This window comes from Microtus oregoni, unplaced genomic scaffold (genome assembly GCF_018167655.1).
Source record: "Microtus oregoni isolate MIOR12 unplaced genomic scaffold, Mior012 000036F_ref0000092, whole genome shotgun sequence".
Lineage (NCBI taxonomy): Eukaryota > Metazoa > Chordata > Mammalia > Rodentia > Cricetidae > Microtus > Microtus oregoni.
This window is the reverse complement of record NW_024543095.1, coordinates 8,993,650-9,015,911: the sequence shown is the minus strand read 5'-3', so window position 1 is coordinate 9,015,911 and position 22,262 is coordinate 8,993,650. Positions and strand designations below refer to the sequence as shown.

Genomic DNA, 22,262 nt, shown 5'->3' with positions numbered 1-22,262 from the left:
AGTTGATCCCATTGAACATGAAAAGCCCAAAACCATCTTAAACTGACAGCTTCACTAACAGAGTCTCTAAACTGTTGAAAAAGTGAGTTGTTATGCAAAACAACAGGTATCCAACAAAGACAAAAGATCTCCAGCCTTTCCACTACCTGTCCTGCTGGACGGTCCAGGATCAGGTCCACAGGGGACACGGAAACACAAACACTCACAAACAGAACTCATAGGACGCTACAATTGAGTCAACATAGATTCCAGGTATAGCAGAGGTGAATATATGTTTTTAAGAATCCAGGTACAGGTGAGCTGGAGAGAAGGCTCGGCAGTGAAGGGCATGTATTGCTTTTGCAGAGGACCTAGGTTTAGTTCCCAGCACCCACATTTTGGCTCACATCTGTCTGTAGCAGCAGTCCTAGGGGATCCAAAGGCATGCACAGAGCGGACACACATACATGTAGTCAAAACATCATATACACGACGTACAGGAGGTTAAGTCCTTAGAAAGAATCTATGTGCATCTTAAATAAAGAAGGAGGCGCAGCCACAAATCAGGTCAGCTCACAGAACACACTTTGTGAGCGCTGGTGTTAGGTGAGGAGGTGCTTTATGAATAACTCTCGAATGCGCTCCAACAGACAATGGGGAACACAGACCCCAAATACTACAAGACTATCAAGAGCCCATACAGACCAAGGATTTTCTTAGATTATTTAATACTGGTACACAACAGGATCAGGAGTCCTTTTGACAAATCTTATTTCTGACAGGTACTTAGCATAAACTATAGCGTCAAAGGGTTCGGATGCCCAATGAGGGTCTGTTTCAAATCACCCTGCTGAATCTGGGCAATCTCTCAGACGTGAGAGTAAAATCAAAGAGCAAATCACTATTTGGCCAAAGTGTGTAAGATCAACTCAAACTAAAACAAACAAACAAACAAACAAAAAAAAACAACAACAAAACCTCACTCAACTTGAATCAACCTTAAAATCCAGCCCCTAGACTTGGAGTACAAGCTGGGAACGTCTGAGTGGTTCCGTGTAGGTTGTTGTCCTCACCATCTTGGAAGCCCCTGAACCACATCCACAGGCAGAAAAATACCTTCTTTAGGAGACAGTCCTTTCCCTTCCACCTGCCCCTATCGTTGTACAACTGTGCCACAACAGACATTGGATAGACATTTTATTTATAACCCAGATAAAACACACACTACATTCTCCTAAAGCCATGGAGATGTCTCCTGGGGATTGGATCCTGTTTCTCAACCAGAGCCCCCAGGATGATGTGAAATAATTTTGTTCTTGGAAAGTACACTGAAGAAAGTTTCTGGAAACAGCTTAAAACAGGATAGTCATAAATGGGAGCAGAGGCTTAAATTATTAAAAACTAAGTTATATTGATCACTGTTTCAAAGAAACGATTTCAAAGGTTCTTTTTATAGGCAAATTATCTTGGTCAAATTTACTTGAAATCATGTAGAAGGAAACATCTGCACCCATTTTAGCCCATGCCCTTAAGCCTCACAGTAGGTGAACGGGTATGCTTTTAAATGAAGGGTCGGGAGTTGTACTTACAAATAAGCACTACTGGTAAAAGGTAGCCACTTCCCATGGCTAGATGCTAGTGCTGAAATGCTGCTCAGGCTAACAGTTCTATTTGGAACTTGTCTTCAGTTAGTTCCCGAGCAAACGGCTGTGTCACAGAGATTAAGCCCTTTTATTTTACTGTCGCTTTTCACTTTTTCTGAACAGTTTTACCAAGCTAGGTCATCTGTGAGTCTCCCCTTACTCCGACACGAACGATACAAGTCTTTCAGAAAGTCTAGTAAACCTTCAGAGGCAGGAGTATACAAAGCGGAGGGCAGTCCTCAGGATGTGCAAGCGTGCAGGTAAGTCTCAAAAGAGAGGCGTCAAAAAATATTCCTGGAATAAGCGTACACGTTGTTTGCATAATTATTTTGAAAGCAGGAACACTTGACCATGGAAGTGCTGCTAGGCTCAAAAGTAATTTCCTTAGATAACCAGGCCTTGCAGGACTGATGGCAATGAGTAACCGTGACCCCAGGAAAAGTGCCACTAGGTGCATTCAATAGAGACAGGCCAGGGACAGTCCTTTCCTGCGAGCTGAATCATACAGTAGTGGCAGTTGAAGGTGAAATTTCTAAAAGTGAGAAGGTCCTACGACACCATTGTCAGTAAAGCACAATGTCACCGACGCTGGAACTGTGGCTAGTTAAAATGTCAAGCCCTGCTTTGCTGACAAAGGCTCAAAGGGAGCCAGTTCTCTCACTGCTGAGCTGCGCTGTGAAAGCGATGGAATCTTGCTGTCAGTCTCCGAGCCCTTTCTGCAGGGCATGCCTCCTAAAAACCTTCATTAACTTCTGTTTGGTTGCCTAAGAGTTGTCTCTTCTCCAAAAAAAGTCTAATGCAGTCTCAAAAGAGATTGTGTTTATTTAAGCTCGCTGGAAAAACATTCCTATCATTTCGAGAATGACTAAATATTTTTCATTCACATAGTTCGCATTCCAGACCATGTTTTCCTGCTTCTGTTGATTACATGAAAATTAGCAGGCCAGGTCTGATCTATTAGATGCAATTATTATCTTCCTGAGAAAACCACGAGGCTCCTTAGCAATAATACCCTTTATGGTATGGGAGGCGGACAGCAGGGACAGAGCCCATTGCTCCGTGCTGCTTCAGCTAGGACAGTCAGTGGCCACAACGGCTAGAGCTGGGAGCTCAGAGGAAGAGCCTGAGCATCAACTCCCAAGCATGTTAAATGATTCAGGCACTGGGCAATTTAGGAGTTTACGGACCACCGTCATGTGTAGTTGTAAGTTTTGATGACCGGGTGGTGTCCCTCACATCAGCTGCAAAGGAAAAGGCACACAGGTAGAAAGGCAGCAGCAGATGCTGCCTTGGCTCTGAGCAAGGACAGATAAGCATTTCTTCCCAGCTAAGTGACTTCTGCGTGTGCTGGTTCCCACCTGCTTAGCTACTACGACATGTGGGAAATCGAACAACTAGAAAGAGCCATTCATGGGATGGGTGTGCATAATGCTTCTGTGTGTAACTGTGAAAACCGTTACAGTCACACTTAGTCACATGGGGGTGCTTTTACATCCATTTCTCCTGTATCTGAATACTATTTGAAATATCTCAAGGTATTTTAAACTATCAGAGAAAAACCAAAAGTGCCCCCCCCCCAAAAAAAATTATGCCTGATATGTTCTGGCACTTAGGTCCAAGACCTAGGGTAATACACGGTCATGTGGCAGCCAACATATGACCTTATTTGGACAAGCAGAAAATAGACTGTGCTATATTTTAATTTCCATTTATGGAATATATTTCCAGGACATTCAGAGTTAAAAGATGAAGCAGCATGCCTAACAGTCCTGAGGCTATTATGAGTATTTTATTATTCTTGGCAAGGATGGCACCAAAGCAGTACCCCCCATAACTGAGTTCTGATCCCTGTGACTCTGTGGCATCTCGGACTCCACTGCCCTTCTGGGAGGGTGCGGTCAGCCAAACTCTCCCTGACTCCCCACTACTGGAGCAGTAGCTTAATCATGCGAGATATGGGGCAATAAGGAACACTGTGGGCAAGGCGGGGCTGGAAACATTTCTGTCTTGTTTCAAGGAATCCCCACCCAGATATGTGCCTGGTACAGAATTTTCTGGCAGGTCGGTTGAAATCTCACTCAAAGGGCAGTTCAACTCAAAACCGTATCATCAACATTCATGAGAACGAATTATACTACTCCTAAAAAACAGTGAAGACTGATGTTAAGAAGACAGTGTATCTGACAGCTCACAGACCTCCAAGCGAGTCAGAGCACCGCCTGAGATTTCTGATGCTGAGGTGAAGTGGCTGGCTAACTCCATACAGGTAAAGACATGCCTAATGTCTGATCCTCTCGGGGTCCCAGTCAGAACCAGGAGCCCCTAAGTAAGCCAGACATCCAAGAAAGCCAGGTGGTGGGGGAAAAGCAGTTGAATTTCTGGTTCAATCACATTCCATCTTAAATCTAGGGAATTAGTGTGTGTGTGTGTGTGTGTGTGTGTGTGTAGAAGGGGACAACCCACACAATGAATTTCTTATTCCCCTGCTATAAGAGTTTATTTAAGTCCAGGTTAACAGAATTATACCTGCCCGGCGCCCCGCAGAATGCCCCTAACAGCTTCACAAACAGCCCTGCTTTAACTTACTACAGGAAAAGTCAGAACATATAACATTGCTGAAACAGAATAATGAGATAGACCCTCATGTGCTCAGCCTGGGAAACCTGCAAATAACTTTGACTTCCTGGTCTAAGACAAAACTGGAGTTTGCTTTGGTTTCAGAGAAACATAAATACTGGAGAGGAGAGTGAATTCACCCAATCCAAGCACCAAGCTCACTCACTGGCAACTGGACATGGCTCTGCAGGCCACCTTTTACAGTGTGACCTAAGCTTTTAGTTCCTGGGAAGTGATGTACTCAGGAGTGGGCTCCAGAATCTTCAAGGTCGTCAAACCATCAGCTCTTCTCCATAGGAAGTTCTGCATGAGCCAGGGGGACATTTGTGTCACAGTGGTCACCCGGGTGGGTCAACCACCACTCAAAATGAGACCTCAGATAAGGGCTGGGATAAGAACCCTGCAGTTCTTATTTCCTGTACTGGGTGTCACCCCTAAGTGGGTCCCACACCTGACACCCGATAGGCCACTTATCACTTTCTTATTTAGTAAGCATATCATACATCTTTGCAGCCGGTTTCCTTCTTGGTCTTATTTTACCTTCAGCTGCAAAAGTTTTTGCAGCGAAAAAGAAGTTTCATTCTGTCCTTAGGTTCTGCACGACATTAACAACCAGCCCAGGCAGTTTACATACCTGCGTACATGATAGTGCTGTGGATAATATTAAAAACACCTGATTATGGCATAAAGTACCATTCCTTTTGTATAAATAAGTGAGCAATCACACAGTAGGGCATCTACACAGGCACACAGTGTGCCCTGAAAGCAGTATGTATTAAACAGGGCAGTTGGCATTGGCCTGGGCCCAGGGAAACCTCAATAAAGTTTTGAAATTCCAGTCTTTAGGAGCTGAACTAGGAAAGAACCAACCTCAGATTACACACCAGTTATGGGAGGCCTAAGGGGCTACCTCTGTGATGGAGCCAGGAGCAGGGTGCAGTTGTCGCAACTCCCAGTAAGCAAAGGGGAGCTGGTGGGTCCACACAACCTGGAGATACAGGTTCATTGGTGTCAAACATAGGTGACACTCTGCACTCTGACCTCAACACAAGCATCCCAAAGTTGTTCTTTCTTCAGCTGGTCATGGGTCCAGAGAGTGACTGAGACTCTGGCTAAGGTGACCTTTTCTCATCAGGCCATTTCTAAGAAAAGGAGACTCAGAGTCAAGGAAGTACTGGGCTTGCTACTCCATTCTTACTATCCTTCCTTCCTGCCTCTGCTCACTGCTTATTAATTTGAAAAGTTTTTAGGAAATACTTACATGTAGTCACCATCAATAATTCAAAAGAAAACAGGGAATTCCTTGCCCTCCAGAATGTAATATACGATCTGAGGAAATGTGGGTGCAAAGTCCAGAGTCTGGGCTTTCAGGACACAGCGCAGCTATGCACCTGCTATACTGCCCAAAGCACGTGATAGAACCTCTGCGCTGTGAGCCCTGTGACAATCCAGCATCTGCGCTAATGAGCTTGCAGGATCAGATGAGATGATGCCCTCACTGTACCCGGTCCTCACTTCCATAAGTGAGCAAGTGATGTTAGTTGTTAGAGACTGCAAGTAAAATGATACTTATTCCGTTGTCCTTTCCACTTTAAGTTACACACACACACACACACACACACACACACACACACACACAGGCAGGTCTTTCACATACATACTTGAATTGTAAACCTCATATTTATTCCATGCATGTCTCCCTTAGCTCTCTTTGAAAGAAATTCAAACTACTGAGACTACCTGGACATGGTGGCACACACCTTTAATCCCAGCACTTCGGAGGCAGAGGCAGGTGGATCTCTGTGAGTATGAGGCCAGCCTGGTCTACAGAGTGAGTTTCAGGACAGCTAGGGCTACACAGAGAAACCCTGTCTCAAAGAACCAAACAACCAAAGCAAAGCAAAGCAAACAAGACTGGTGAATTGGAGGCGATGTAGAGAAAAGCCTGCAAAGCAGAACAGGAGGATACAGTCTGTTGCAGCCTAAAGACTGAAATGGCTCAGGCTTATCTGAACACCTGAACCGGGTGTTGACAATAACTCGGTAAGACTTCATTATGAGAGTACTTAAGGGAACCTTAAAAAGCACCTAAGTACTTCTGAATCAAGTTGCCTGTCAAGTGACAGCCTTGTCTTCAAGGGTTCCCAGTTCACGTTCCGGTCCTCTGGGAGTAGCCAGTCATATCATGCCGTCGCTTGGAAGGTAGGAATCTTTAATCACAATGACAGCCCCAAGGTTCTCTCTCTCTGGAGGCCCTAACACGATATATTTGGTGATTTGTGAGTTATTTTGAAAACATCCCAAACCGCAATGCCTGTGTGGGGTGAGTGCTACTGATTTCCCATTCTGAGCACCGAGACGAAGCTAAAACCCAAGGGTCAGCACTCATTATGCAAGGGTGTGAGAAGGAGTTTCCTACGGCTCTGAGCTGCACACACGCCCGGAGTTCTGTCTGTCCGTAAATGATCTTGGCGGATGGCTCATTTATTACTCAGCAACAGCTTGGGATCTATTTTTCTTATTTCATGCCATTCTGTTGCTTTTCTGAAATCACTTGAAATTATGCTTAACAATACTACGGACCGGCTACTGAGAAAAATGTTTTCAAATGGTTGCATAGATTTTCTTGGACTCTATACAATAAGACCCTCTTTGATGTTCTAGAAATATTTAGTAATGTTTATTATTTATCAGTAACTTTCCCGTATTAGTCTCTGATTGTGTGTGGAAATAAAAAGTCACACTGCCTTTATTACACCCGACAGTGACAGTCACAGGAGGACAATACTGTCCTAGACCAAACTCGCTATTCGGCTCGGATGACAAACGGAAAAAGAAATCCTAGCCAAACGAGTTCTCTGAGGACTAGGAAATGCACTCTCCTGAAAGATTTGAGGTAGACAGACAGAAACGAAGAAGGGACCAGCATTAGCTGTGAAGGGAACCAGAAAAATTCAGTGTCGTCAAGGCTGAGTGGGCCTCTATGCCAGGAGGCTGGAAAGGCACCTTCTCCCAAGTTCTGTGAACTGGGGTAGAGGGTCAGTGGGTGATCACAACCCGAATGCTACCCTGCCACGCTACCCCAGTCTCTCCCTGACAAGAAGTCAAAAGCCAGTGATGAAGATTCATAAAGGAAGGGGAGACACTGGGCACAAGGCCATCAGTAAAAGCAAAATAAAAATACAGCTCAGCTATGCCATTCAGTGACAACTTACGTAAATCTCTCTGAGCCTCCATTTCCTCATCTCTAAAATGGGACAATAAGGCCTTGCGCACAGTGCACATTACAAAAGACTCACAGAGTCGGTGGCAGATGTCAAGCTCATGCCTCACGCGACAGACACGCTTCTCTCTGCCCTGGTTAACTGAAAACTAGGCCTAAGTGTGCTCTGTGAACTATCCCTTCGTTACCTTTGTCTTTGCTGGGCTGCAGGAGGTTCTCCATTAAGCATTGGTAATGGCTCACTCATGCTGTAACTTTTTTCTTAAGCTGTCAAGAATTAGGTCACAACTCTGGGCAGATGACACAGAACCCAAACACGAAGTGACCCATCTAACCGTGGCCACCCAGGCACCTACCTCAACAGCACACATCCTCTGGTGGCTTTGTTCGCTCACCTTAGTTGGAAAGTATCCCCTCCACCCCAGTTCAGGAACAATCTCTAAGAGTTTCATTTGAACTTGGCAGCAATACTTGAGGTTAAAAGGCTGGTTTTAGTGAGCTATGCATTTATGACTTTTTTTTTGTTTACTTTATCACTCGCACATTGGGACTTAAATTTTCCGGGCTGTCCATAATTCTTAAGGTCAGGCACTGCCACTTTACCCCATATCAACAAGGCAGTCTTGCCAAGCCCACTGAGGAAGCACAGCCTTCTGTGCGTCCCTCTTGCAGCTCCACAAGGCTGACATTAGGGATGGAAAGGAGTCTGTGAGGGGCAGGGAGTGCCACAAAATATGTCATCTGGAAGCTATGACGTCTCGGGGGGTGGGGGTGGTAGCTGTATTCTATGTAGAGTAACGATGAGGGGACCGGTGATGTCAACAGTATGAGTCCTCCTCCAGCTTCCATTTCTTTTACATGGTTTTCAAGGTCTTAGGTCTAATCCTTGGGAGGCTAGCTAATACCACAGACCATTCGCAAAACTGAAGTCTTAATGTACTACAATTCAGAGGTTAGGAAAGGATTTCTTGATACTACACGTCATAGGCCTAGGGGAAAACCAATTACTCTGATTCTGCTAAATGAACATGGCAATCAAATAACTTCTGGTGACATAATGCTGTACTCATAGATCAGTGCATCACTCGACCCTCGTCAGAGAAGCTTCTTCTTGCAGTAGATAGCAATTAACACACACAACTGGTCCATAAAAAAAGAAAGAAATCTTCATACTAAAAAAAGACCTTAATTAGATCATCTTCTGGAAGAAAGCCTGCCCGTTTCTTATTACATGCTTTACAAACTCTACAGGGACCCATCTTTAACATAGATTTTGGGCTACGTTTGTTGTCCATTTTACTAAGTAGCATGCTTCTTCAGTATGGGTCCCCTATTGGCTCTGTCAGCGTAAAAGACATTCGGTCACCTCACGTCGATGAAGACTGACATGAGTGAGTTAAGATGCACGCACAGCATCTTCTCAGGGCACAGGAAACGAACTGGACAGCAGCTGCCTCAGAGAAGGGAGCTCAGGAGCCTCAGCTGCTCTCTCCAGAGCAGGAAAAGACACAGTCAATGTGGGGAACCAGGTCATGAGGCAAAGAATTAGAGGAACCGGAAGCCACAGTCATCTCAGCCTTGGCCATGGAGGGAGCCGGATACGCAGAATGAGGCATTAGCCAGTGTGAATTGCCTTTGAGAGTTCTGGGCTTTTCTTCTGGCCGTCAGCATTCTTGGGCTATGAAGTATCACAAGCTGAACATGCTGTGCCTGAGCTATGGCTCTGACTTCTGATTTTATGGCCTCGCCTTGACCTTTGGGTGGTAAGTAGGCTCGCGGAGCACTCATTCAAAATGTATGCATCCTTGTACCGTGTAATATGTTCAGACAAGCACACGTGCAATGCAAGAGCAAAGCCCAGGCTATGCTCATTTTAAATTTGCAACACTTCCCCCTAATGACGAATTTGGGTTGTATAATAAATTTGTCTGCAACTGGTAACAGCATGAAGCAGACATTACGCCCGAGGAAATAAAAAGGAAAACAAGTTCGTACTGGCAGAAGCTCCCTCGATGGGATGCGCTGTGCCAGACACTCATTAGAATCGCAAGGTTTACCTTCGCACACGGGGCAACACTCCCCAGGCACTTTCACGGGGTGCATGCAGCTCTGCCCACAGGCCGTGGCCACGCAGTGAGGTTCTCCATTGATGCACTGGCAAAAGGTGCAGTCATCTTCCCGCCACCGGTCCCCATGGGCGCGGATCTGGCCATTGGCGTAGCAGCCAGCGGGGTTGTTATAGGGATAGATGGGGTCTGCAGGAAAACGTAAGTTCCAGAATGAGACTGAGCCACCCAAACCTGACGTCTGCCTGCACCTGGAGACAGTTTCCTCCAGGCTCCATCCCTCAGTGCTGTTCCAGAGTGATCAATGGAAGCTGGGGACTAACAGGAAGCGGTCCCTGGGATTGCATCCAGAGGCAGCCGTCATAATAGACTGGTATCTTCCCATCCTTGATACTGTTGTGGGGAGCAATGGGACCTAGAAGCAGGTATATATGAGCCTCACTCCTAAGATGGGCACGATGCAGGGATAGAGACAAGCTCTGGACTGACGTTTTGAGAGAGCCCTCTGAGCTGCTAAATTTAATATGTTTTACATCTCGATTTCCCCACCTGGAAAGGAGAAAGAGCCTTTCCACTGAACTCAAAGTGATAACCGTTACTTCTGGGACTAACTGAGCTGACTGTGATGGGTTCACAGGCTGCTGAGGACAATGGAAAGGAGCACAGCAGGTCCCCAATGTGGTCTTCTGCATGGCAGGGCTCATGTGGATGTCCCAGGGGGTCACAGATAGCATCTTGGCAGGGGTCACCGATGGCACCCTGGCAGGGGTCACGGATAGCATCCTAGCAGGGATCATTGATAGCACCCTGGCAGGGGCCACTGATGGCACCCTAGAGGAGGGCTGAATTTACATCATTTTCCTTGCCACAATGTGGGCAACTGAGTAACAGACATGGCTGAAAGGCAGAATTAGACAAGACCACCAGAGAAGAAATATTCTGAAAGGATTGACAAGAACATAAATAATGGATGCAAAAATAGCCCCAAGCAGCTCCATAAGAAGAACCATCGATAAATTATTCCATTTCCTTTACTAAAAATACATAAAAACTGGCATCAACAAATAAGAGGAGAGAGCCCCGGTTAAGTTTAGAGGCTAGTGCTTATACTAATGGGGCAGAGGACATTTACACAAAAGTTAGATGGAAATGGGCTACAGACCTCAGGTACTTAGGGCTTTTTCAAGCCCTTTATAAAAAATATTACAATGCATATTCCATTCCTCACTGAGCTGGGATCTGGATTCTGGGAAGTGAGAGTTGTATGCAGGCAGCTCCCTGAGACTATTAACACAGGTGCCTACCTGTTTTACAACACCAACCGTGAGGCAGTTTCTGACTCTATTGCGAACTAGAGAATTAGCAATTGGGAAAGTTAATAAGAGTTTGAGGTGATTTTCTTTTTTTAAAACCTATGTGACACATAAAAAGTGTCCTGACTTGGCTGAAATATTTTCCAAGGAAGGAAAGGACTCATTATTATGAATAACTGCTCAGGGTTAGGAACAGAGATGCCCTACATCAGACATTCCAGGTCTTCAAAGCTGTAGCATAAAGAAAGCACAACCATCCAAAGGATTTTAAGTAAAAAAGCATAGAACTCAACAGGCCACTGTGCCCGGTACTTGGGAAGCACGGGCAGGTAGACTTTGGGCTAAAGGTTTGTGACCCAGTCAGGACAATAAGGTTCATGCGACCACCATGCAGGACACTCTATGTGTCAGATGATGCCACAGGCTCTTTCAGGCCCTGGATCATTGCTCTTGGCTCCTTTGCAAATTCAGGAGATGGATGGTTTTTCTGAACTTCAGCTTTCCGATCCTTAAGGGGCTAGGGTTTAGAGGATGGGAATTGGGGTGCCATTCTGAAATTTCACTACTTATGACAACCAGAAATGGGAGGAGTCTGCAGGAAGAGCATGCAAACACTACTGCTTGAACAAGAGAGGGATACGGAATCCACAGGTCCCTAAAAGTCACACCTGACACATGCCTGGTCCTGAAGCTGCTGACGCTGCCTTGCCAATCTGCAACCTGACAGGAGAAACGGCAGTAGGGTCCTGATTCCGAGCTGACTGGCCGAGAATGATGGTGACAAGCCTTACAAATTCTAGCTGAGCAATCCAAGGACGGCAGATGACAGACTCTAATGCTACAGTGTGGACAAGCTAGGACTAACTACGCCACCACTACAGTTCCAGGGCGGGAACAGGAAGCAACCCGGAAATCACGTGTCAACTTGTAAAACCTGACTGTGCCCCAAATGGAGCTCCACATACCCTACTAGGCACTATCAACACTCTAAAGGACAGACAATGGTGCCGTTACGAGGGGACTTCACATTGCTCTGAATGAGATCAATTTTGAAATGAAAGCTCTGAACCCTTCGGCCTACCTTCGCACACGGGGCAGCACTCCCCTTCAGGCACGTAGTATCTCTCGCAGTTCAGCTCCCCACACTGAGCGGCGAAGCAGATGGAGACGCCCCCTTGGCACCGACAGAACCGACAGTTGTCCATTCGGAACATGTCTCCGTCGTAATACTCCACGCTGTTGTATACGCAGGCTGGCTTTGTTTCTGCAGGGTCAAAACAAACAAGGCATGTGGAAGAGGGCATATATCATGGGGCCCCACCCACGGATAAAGAAATAACACATAACTAAGGGATGCTAAGGGGGGAGAAATAATCCTACCTGGGCTCTACAGTGCCAAGTGGTCTGCTCTGAACTCAAACACACAAAACAACCCTACATAGATGGAGTAGGTTGTGTTTATATATTTAGGCATACACGCACGCTTCTCCCCACACCCAATCGAGGTCATGATTTCAAGAGGAGCAAGGTGGGAGGGGAGACACATAGGAGGGAGCTGAAAGAAGAATGGAAAGGGAGGAGATGATGCAATTATATTTTAATAAAAGAAACTCAACTAAACAAGGCACATTTGAGGTCATGTTTGAGTGGTGTCTTTGTGTGTTTTGAAACAGCCTCTAGAAAAAGTTCTGTCAGCAGGAAGTTATAATTTGATGGAAATGTACTAAACTGAATTTAACTCTCACAGAGGGAGTAGCACACAGTAAAAACAAAACACACAGTTATGCCGTCCACACAAGGAATTGAAAATGCCCCTTGGCAAGACCTATACCGACTTTCTCCACCCAACACAGGTAGCCGTCCTCCATGCCCATGACACTCACTTGTATGTGAGGCTGTATTTGTCTTTGAACAAGGATCCTGTTTTCACACTGGCTTTTGTTTTCACTTCCAAAGATTTAGTTAGGTCCATTCTCTCCTAAGCTCTTTGTTTCCCTCCTGGGATAATAACCTGTAATTATCAGTGCCTGGCTGGTAACATCATTACTTCATCTACTCTCAATACAAAGGGACGATGCAGGGATTACAGTGGGGTTAGAAGTAAGGGGACTCTAGTTAATTTGTCTCAAAAATACACATTGAGCAAATAGCAGAAAGAAAAACCAGAACCTTCCAACTGAAAGCTTCCGTTCTACATTTCACCTCAGGGTTATTTCTGCTAAGGAATTAACAGCTTCATATTCAAAACGCTCAGTATGAGACCAATGAGTTTTTTTTTTTTTGGCTCATTTGAATTTGAATACTAATTCCAGCACCAGAAAATAAAACTCCAGATCGGTATCTCTTCTGAATCAAGACAGACATTCTCAAAGATGTTACTACTAGGTCATATCTTATGACATATGAAAGAGGTCAAACACCATGACTAAAAGGTATTTATTACATGATGCAAAGTTCAATTATTCAAAAGTAAGTTAGTTTTAATAATATGTGTTAACTGAGTAGAGGACAAGAACTATAGCATTTTCTCATGATACGGAATGGACACCTAAAGGAACCCAAAACTCTTCCATTATACGAACACTTAGCAATAAGGATTAGGAGGGACCTTCACTAACTTGATAAATATCATTGTCATACTTGGAATATGAAGTGTATTCTCAACGGCACCATCACCCAAGGACTGTGGATGGAAGATCTGGCTACTGAAGTATACATGGCTTATAAGGACATGGACTTCATCAATGGGTTGATACATTAAGTTCATAGCTGAATGGACTATAAGTGGAGCCTTGCTGGAGGAATTTGTGCATGCCCTTAATGGATATATCTTGTGCTGGGAACCCCCCCCCCCCGCTCTTTGGCTACTATGTCCTTTTTGTCATGATGCTACTGTTTTGCCATAGCCCTAAGAACAATAGGGCTGGAACAGATAACAATGAACCTGGAACCACGAGCCAAAATAAACCTTTCTTTGTAAGATGCAATTCTTAAGTATTTTTTAAATCACAGTGGAAAAATAGCTAATACAAGAGTATATAAGGACTCAGCTCACATCACACTAAGCAATGTTGAAAATTGTCCCCAAGACCAAAAAAAAAAAAAAAAAAAGAAAAGAAAAGACAATCATGTTTGTTCTTAGAACATCAGTTTAACATTATAATGGGAGTTCTAGCCAAGACAATTAGGGAAAGGAAATAAGTAGAAGGCATCCAGAGTGGAAAGGAAGAAATAAGCCTATCTCTAGAAGCACAGGACATGATCTTGAATATAAAAAAAAAATTACTGAGAATTCAGTAGATATTATAAATAATTTTAGTAAAGTTACTGAGTACAAATTGCAATATGAGAAAATTGGATTTCTATACACTCAGAAAATAAAGTTAAAAAAATCCCATTTCACAACAGAATCAGAAAGAATAAAATACTTACAAAATATTTAAATACAAAACTTATACTCTGGTCAATCACACATTGTTTTAATAAATTAAAAAGTTCTAGATAAATAGACACAGGCTGAAAAAACAATGAATATTGTTGAGATGAAAATATTCCCTAGGTTAATCTAATACTCTGTGCAACCCCAATCAAAATCCTAGCTCATTCTTTAGTCTAAACTGACACTCTGGTCATAACGGAAATGTAAGGAGTTAAGAATTGATAAAATAATCTTTAAAAGCAAAGTTAGAGACTTCACACTCGATTTCCAAACATGACCCAAGTCTAGTATGACCGAGACAGTGAGGTGCTGCTGTAAGAACAAGACACGAGGCCTCCAGTACGTAGAATTCAGAAATAAGCTATCAGCAGGAACAGCTTTGACAACAGCGCCAGGATGAGTTGGTGAAATGAAGGAAAAACATGATGCAGAGACAACTCAACAGCCACATGCTCAAGAATGGAGACCAATCGCCTACATCTTTGCCCATCTCAACCACTAGCAATGTACCAGATGAGTTACTATGGCAATGAGTATTCTTTCCAGACTTCAAAATCATGTCAACTGCGAAGGGTCACCAGCCCACTTCAGCTGTGGCAGGCTTTGCTCTTCTCCCCGATTCTATCTGCCTTTCTAAAACCATTAGACTAAGTTTCTAGCCCCCTTATTTGGCCACTTCCTCTTTCTGAGGCTGCCTACCAAAGTTAGTCAATCAGAAGCCCCTTTTGGTTCTCCTAATTAACATGCCCAATTAAAATTAAACACCTCATCTTATCACAGAGTGTCCTCCTTTACTTTTACAAACCATCATTTGCCTATGTGCCAGGTCTATCTCCTCTCTACCCAGAGGCAGTCCTTTGCCCCTCTGGGACAAATACCCCTGCCCCCCTTTCCTTATTCCCTTCCCCTTCTCCCTCGCCCTCTATCTCCTTTAGCATTGCATCCTAGCCCATTCTAACACAGACCTCTCCTTTCCCTCTTAAAATCACACCTACAAGGTCATTTGCTGCTGCTTTTCTGCCTGAGTCAGAAAGCAGCCACTTTAATTTTTCTTCCCTGCTTAATAAAGGATCCCTCTGTGTGAAAACAGGTGTTTGGGTGTGGTTTGTGCCTAATCCGGGTCCAGGAGGCAGCCCCTGCTCTGTGAGGGTCCCTTTCAATATCCATTCAGACTTAAAAAAAAAAATAAGTCAACCAGTATTAATTATCTAGCTTCGTTAATTAACCACATTTACCATAGGGGTAAAACCACAAATCTCGGTGCAGGGTTTGAAAAAGGAAGGGATGAAGCCATGGTCACGCACAAAGCTGCTGCCAGACTTGTTTTCAGGGTGAGGTGTGTAGAAGCTTATATGAAAGAGATTTGATTGACAGAAGGATGGGGGCAGTCAATCAGCTAAGCACAGACAGGGATGAGGGCATGGGAGTCAAGCTTAAGAGAGATGGAGAGTCTCCAAACTTATAGTCCAGAAAACAACCTTCCAGGTAAGCCTTGCTGGGCTAAAACAAAGCGCTGGGCAGTGGTGGCACACGCTTTTAATCCCAGCACTTGGATGGCAGAGGGAGGCGGATGTCTGTGAGTTCAAAGTCAGCCTGGTCTCCAGAACAAGTTCCAAGACAGCGAGGGCTACACAGAGAAACGCCTGTCTCAAAAAACCAAAACAAAGCAGCAAAATGAAGTCTTGATGTTGAAATTAATTAATTACTAAGAACTTTCCAAACAAGTGCATCATGAAAAAGCTACTGGTGGCCGTGGGGAGCAATGCCCAGCTACTTCTTCCCCTGTTTATGATGGACGTGAACCTTGGAGTGATGAAGAGCTGGCCACTCCCCTCTACTGGAACAGAAACAGTGCCAAGGTGGACTTTGCACTCTTCAGGATGGAAGTGTCTCTCAGTGACTGTTTCAAGCACTTTGTGTCGGACAATTTATGTTTCTACATTCGGTGAACTTCTCTTCCACCCAACATCATTCTACAATTCTGAAAGAGAGGGTCGTAATATGGACTGCTGGAGAACTCGAGTTCTGATTGGTGAGCGGTATCCAAAGGAAATGTTGAAACACAGAATGCCATAGCAAATGTGAAAACGGAGGAACACTCCCAACACTGCCCAGGTCTACTGTTGCTGAATGTTTTCTTAAACCTCTTAGTTGAGGGTGGCTTCTACCTTGTCACTCGTCTTCTATCACTGGGGAGTGACCTGCATAGGAAGTCAATGACACGGAACAGGAGGTCACAGGAGTGACAGCAGTGTGAGGGGGGGGGGGCAATGGGACAACTGCTCCACATTTCCTTCTAACTGAAGTAATTCGACGGATTGAATTAAAAGACCAGGCATAAAGGCTTCCGAGTACCTGAAAGGGAAATGGACCTTTTCTACTGGACGCTTGCATGTACACCAGAGATGCCAAGGAGACAGGAATTCAGAACAAGGGAAAAAGGACAACACTCCACACGCTGCAGAAAGCCCTCATGAGCACTAGCTCACAGGCTCCGGGGGAAAAACAGGAGTGCTCAATAAACAAACCCAAATGAGCCCTTCCTTCAAACTGCTGGATTCTCTCCATTTCTATATCGGAAGACACTCGGAGCTTGGGCCATCCAGGCAGGGGGTTCTTCCTGCATGTCCTTAGGAAGGAACAGCTTTCTTATCTACACACTCCAGGTTGGGTTTGTAGGCCAACTTCTTACATGACGAGAACGCTGATTTTGAGTGTGTCTTTCATGTGAGTAAATTGACTTCAGATATCCTGGTCCTGATGAAGGCCCTTAACCAAGGCCATGCATTTAAACTCTGTCCTTTAAGACTGCCGAGAGAGACAGCAACCCCACAGGGACTGGCAGAGGTCTTGAATGGTACAAGAACAGGCTAAAAATACAAGCCACACTGCATCCTGCTGCCTTCTTATGAATTTAGTCCATACTACCTTATACTGCTCTGGGTTAATTCTAGGCACACAAGCGACCCTTTTCTGTCTCCCCCAACCTCCACCACTGTGGGCGTGCCTGGGAAGAGCAAGGCTCTCTTCCTTTTGTTCTGGTGACTGATTCTTAGACTGTTGAACGTGGACTGATCTCAAGTTATATCCAGTCTTGCTCACTGCGCTCAGTATTAAATATTGTAAGGCTGAAACTATTTCTGGAAGTTTCAGCTGGTATGTTTCCAATACCATAATACCACAGCCAAATTCACTGACACACCTAAGTCATCCTGGAAGTGTCCCCTGTCGATGATGTCATTCAAACCAAATATTCTTTTCATCTAGGTGCCTGGCTTATACACCGGGAAGCTGTGTGTCTAAGTATGACTGCTAATCACTTCTGCCTTCTACAGCTGGCGTCTCAGCAACCAGAGCCTATGGACTGAGCAGTGGGACATGCGTAAGGTGGCAGGGAAGATAAGGGCACAATGAAGCAGACAGGCATGTTTAGCTGTGAGGTGGGAAGGCAGTTCCAACTCACTGCTGATAATGCATCTGCCTGGGAGCCGGGGCAGATATAGTTGTTTCTTGAAGGAGGCGGCTGACTGTTCACCACTCAATCCTATCACTTGTTCCCGTGGTGTCTGATGTCACCTCTCAAGCCTTACTCTCGGTTGCACCAGAGAAGCCTAACCTGTGCTACAGTTAGCTACAGTCAGCTCCTGCCTCTACCAACACAAGGCCAAACCAGGTTTATGGAGGAAGTCCTCCAACCTAGTCATCCGGCCTAGCGCACTCAGGAGCTCTCAAATTCATTTCGGGAATTTACATCATAAACTTTAAATTTTTACCTCTTCATTTTAATGTCTATCTTGAAAAAGTAACGTGAGCCCCGTGGTCAGCACAGGAGCCGAGTCTTGCTGGGGGAATCTCTGCTTCCACTCTGAGGCTGGTCATGTGAACAGTTAACCTAACCTTCCTCAACTGGGGTCTTCCTTTGCATGCAACTGGGGACTTCTTGGACCATGAGACAGTGATAAAGGCACCGAGGTTTAGCTATGCACATCTGCCCTTTCACCAAGTGTCACGAGTATCTTGCTTTTATCCAGGAGCCTGGCAACAGGGTACTGGCATCTGTGTCTGTGCTCTTGAGGTGACTGAACCTATGACATATGGCTCAGGGCTGTCTTTTTAATTTAATTTCCATGTGAGAAAGAAGCTGCCATTAGAGACTGTGTGCTGTTCTGTCCAGCGGGCCTTTGTGCCTCTACAAATAAGAACGGTGCACCTGAGCCTACATGCTCTTACATTTAATGACGGGAAGCTGGGGGTGGGGTGGGCAGGCGCGATGTTTAATTGTGACAACTGCATGGATTACAAAGACACCTGTAAGCCTTCACACTTGTGTGTGCTCTGTTTAATTCCACTTTCAACTTCTGCTAACAAGCTATGGCTATTCTTCTCTTTTCTAATTAATATTTAACCACTATGTTATTAAACCTGATCTCAGGGTACAGCAGCCCCAAAGTCTTGTGGGTAAGCAAGTTCTCCTCTCTCCCTTCTGTTTCCCTCCCTCCACCTGGTTCTCCTTCCTCCATCCCTCTGTCTTTTCCTTGTCCCCTCCAACACACACACACACACACACACACACACACACACACACACAAACACATACTCATACACACAGGCGCAAATGCATACAGAGAGATAGATAAAAGGAGAGACACAGAGATTAACAGAAAGAGAGACTGTGGTATAAATCACATAACTACACATGGATATATAAATACATGTACCTGCCAAAATAAATAAGATACAGAAAAAATAGATTATCCTTAAAATATCCTCTAGTACTGATTAGAGCTGTCATAGAATTATAGCTACTGTCTAGTCTTCTACAACTGAATGGTAACAGAATACAAGAGAATCTGGAGCAGGACAGGAAACAAGGAAGGCTGACACAACACATCTGTGGGGAGAGGAAGCAACCGCAGGAAACACAGCAACTCTCTCCCATCGTCAGATGGTCAGTCCTACTGTTAAGGCTGGGGTTCTAGAAGATGTGTCTATAAGCAAGGGCACGCCATGAAGACTGATATCAGGGTTGATGAAAAGGCACAGTCAACGACCTGACAGGCAGAGAGGTGTGATGCTTGGTTCTCTAGAAGCAAGGAGCCAAGGGCAGAGAAATGGAGCAAATATTCTCATGCAGGTGTTCTTTGCAGAAGACAAAGTGACCAGATGAAGGTATAGGACAATGAAACCTGGGCTACCCCTGTGAGGTATGTGCTGGCATGTTAACGGACACTTCCGAAGGGCACACAAAGATGGTTACCAAGCAGGTCGTTCACTTGCTAAATCAAGAAAGTCTGGGGAGCCCCAACAACATCCACAGATGTGTGATAAGACAGACAGATTGCCTGTTCTGTCTGTCTGTCCCTACAGAATGAACGAGAGACAGCCGTGTCAGAGGCGCATCCGCAGGGCTGCACGAGTTAACAGCACAAGCTAAGCATTCACAGAGAACATCACCTGCCATAAATCACGCTGCAGCTCGGCCAGAAGGAAGAGGTCTGCTTGTCCACTGGCTCGGGATTAACAGACAAAACCACTGGCTGGGTGCTAACAGGACTGATGGGAAGCACTTCAAAGAGATTTAAGCACACGGAACTTTCCCCGTGCCTTCCCTTGTAGTCTATTTATAAAGTCTGTATGTGAGGATGCTTACTCTAGCCTTACTGTCTCCACCACCAACACCCAGAGCGGTGTTCTGAGAGTGTGGGCAGAATGTGAACACACAGAATAATAAAGACTATTAACACGTGATGCATAATCACTGTTACTGGTTTCATTCTAGAGTCATAGAACTGAGGCCCACGGGTTACACAGCAAGAAGGATCAACCAACCCTCATCTGGCATCGTTTCGCCTGAGGTTTTTCCTAATCACCCAGCTACGCTACCAGTGTTTTTTTCAGTGCAAATCAAAGCAACAAAACACAGGGCCACGTGACTGGAAAATCCAAGGTCACAATTCAAGTATGATTCAACTTTAGCAGGACTTCTTTGTGGGAGGAGGGACCTGAGAGCAGGAAGGCGACATCCCAAAGCCTGGGTTCTCATAGGTGGAAGTCACTGCCAGTTTCTGTGTGTGCAATGGTATGCTTGTTTAACTGTCTCTACTTTCATCCATGCATGGACAGTGGTTGTGGTCTATGCAACTACTTTTTTTTTCCCCTGAAAATTCCACTAGAGAAGCATGGCTCAGGTTTTCTGCTCTCCTAGCATCTCAATTTAATAATCATCAAGCTGCCAAATACCAAGCTGTCTTGTGAAGGGTGAAGGTAACAGGCAGGTCCTGCTCAAGGAACTTATGACATGCGAGTCCTTTTCTCTAAAGCCAGGAAGGTCAGGTGTAAAACTGGCCAATGCTAATCCCAAACAGTGATCTAAGATACTCTCTAACTAGAGACGCCCTGGGCTGGAAGAACAACATCTTTTCTATTTCTAATTGTGCTAGCTTCCACGTATTTTCCGTGAGAATATCTCCTGACAGCAATGGGCACAGGTCACTGGAGAACAGAAAGTATGTAATGGGCTACAGTCCCCTCTCTTTCCCCCTGAAATCCCCAAACTGAACTTTTGACACATCCTATCATATGGTCTGCTACCGAAACTGTGAGGTTTTCTGTGACAGTGTGATGCTTCCCTCCCTAATTTTCTCAGCTAAACAGCACTAAGCAAGTCCCCTCTCGGAGTGACCCTCAGCATGTCCCTAAGTACACTCTCTGCTCCAACTGGCAGAACGAGCTAGGCTGGCCCTCCCTCCTCCTCCTGCTGCACAAATGAACACTCTCTGAGAACAAGAGAAACCCCACGTACCATTAACACATTCAAAGACATCACAGCACTTTCCGGGTGTCCCATCTCCACGAGAGACTATGCGGGGAGTAGATCCCACCTCACAAACGGGAAAACCACATAAGCCAGAGAGACACTCGCATCTGAAACCAAAGAAAAGGGAAGGAAAACCCCATGAATAAATAACAACACAGACGTTGGGAGACCCCCAAACAAAGTGACAAGTACCTGGGCTACATGATACAACCTGGTTGTCTGGTACAGTGAAGGAATGTGGGGAGGGCTGTATGAGCAGTAAGCCACTTCCCAAACAACTACCGCTCATGTCCTACCTAGACAGCCCCACTTTAACCCTGCCCATCTCGGGAGACACATTTCACCTCATTTCTTAGCTCCCCACGTAGGTACTCACTGTAACATTTTCAATGATGCAGGGCCATTTCTACACATGCTCATTATGTTGGTCAGGGATGCTAACAGTGAATGAGTGGTCCCTCTGTTAAGGAGCCCCAGACTACGGCCTTGTTTCCAGGGATGGGTAGGCATTCTCTATAGGGTTTTATCTCTCCCCACCCCATAATAATTTAATTGGCTTTCCAGTCATTCCTTGTCAGTACGATCATCTCTAGGAATGCTGTCATCTTGCGCAATACTTATGTTTGTGTGCCATACATAGAACAGACTGAAATCTGAAGTTTCTACACACAGCGGGGCATGAGGTTTAGGCAAATAAACTTTGTTGACAGTTGTCCTGTAAGTAGAAAGTTTTAATTTCTTAGATTCTGAGCTATCACATGTGCATGTATCTCCGCATGCAGGAATGAGATATTTTATGAGCTATAAGTTCCGGTCGCTCTTGACTTTAATTCTGTTGTGAAATCTGCAGGAGCCAATAAGCAGAGATAAGTGAAGAGAACAGAGGAGAGACCAAACTGGCTTCTCAGAGGCAATGAAATAAGACACTGGGAAAGAGATGCTCGGGCAGCTGGGTACCAGCATACACTTGTAGTAATGGGAAGTAGCTGCTAGCCTCTGGTCCTGAGGACTCCGCTGGGAGCAGACTATGGGTCACATAGTGAAAGAGAGATGGAGTGAGATGCCAGCCTGAGAGGAGAAAATAAAGGCATCCTTAAGAGAAAGATGCTGGAAGGAAATGTGTGGGTTCTCATTTAAAGTGGAAGTGTTGTTCTGATCAGGGGAGG

The 22,262-nt window shown here is 45.1% G+C and overlaps 1 protein-coding gene across 3 annotated transcripts in view; it reads right to left on the bottom strand.

Annotated features, from left to right (window-relative positions):
• Positions 1–22,262, bottom strand: part of Crim1 (cysteine rich transmembrane BMP regulator 1) — a 175,720-nt gene that overhangs the window by 50,119 nt on the left and 103,339 nt on the right. For 2 of the 3 annotated variants that reach the window (XM_041631123.1, XM_041631124.1), the window contains 3 exons: positions 21,082–21,203; positions 11,922–12,104; positions 9,519–9,716 (listed from right to left, as the gene is read on the bottom strand). In XM_041631123.1, the coding sequence (XP_041487057.1) occupies positions 9,519–9,716; positions 11,922–12,104; positions 21,082–21,203 (503 nt within the window). The remainder of the gene's footprint in view (positions 1–9,518; positions 9,717–11,921; positions 12,105–21,081; positions 21,204–22,262) is intronic. The other variant, XM_041631125.1, reaches the window with a different exon arrangement.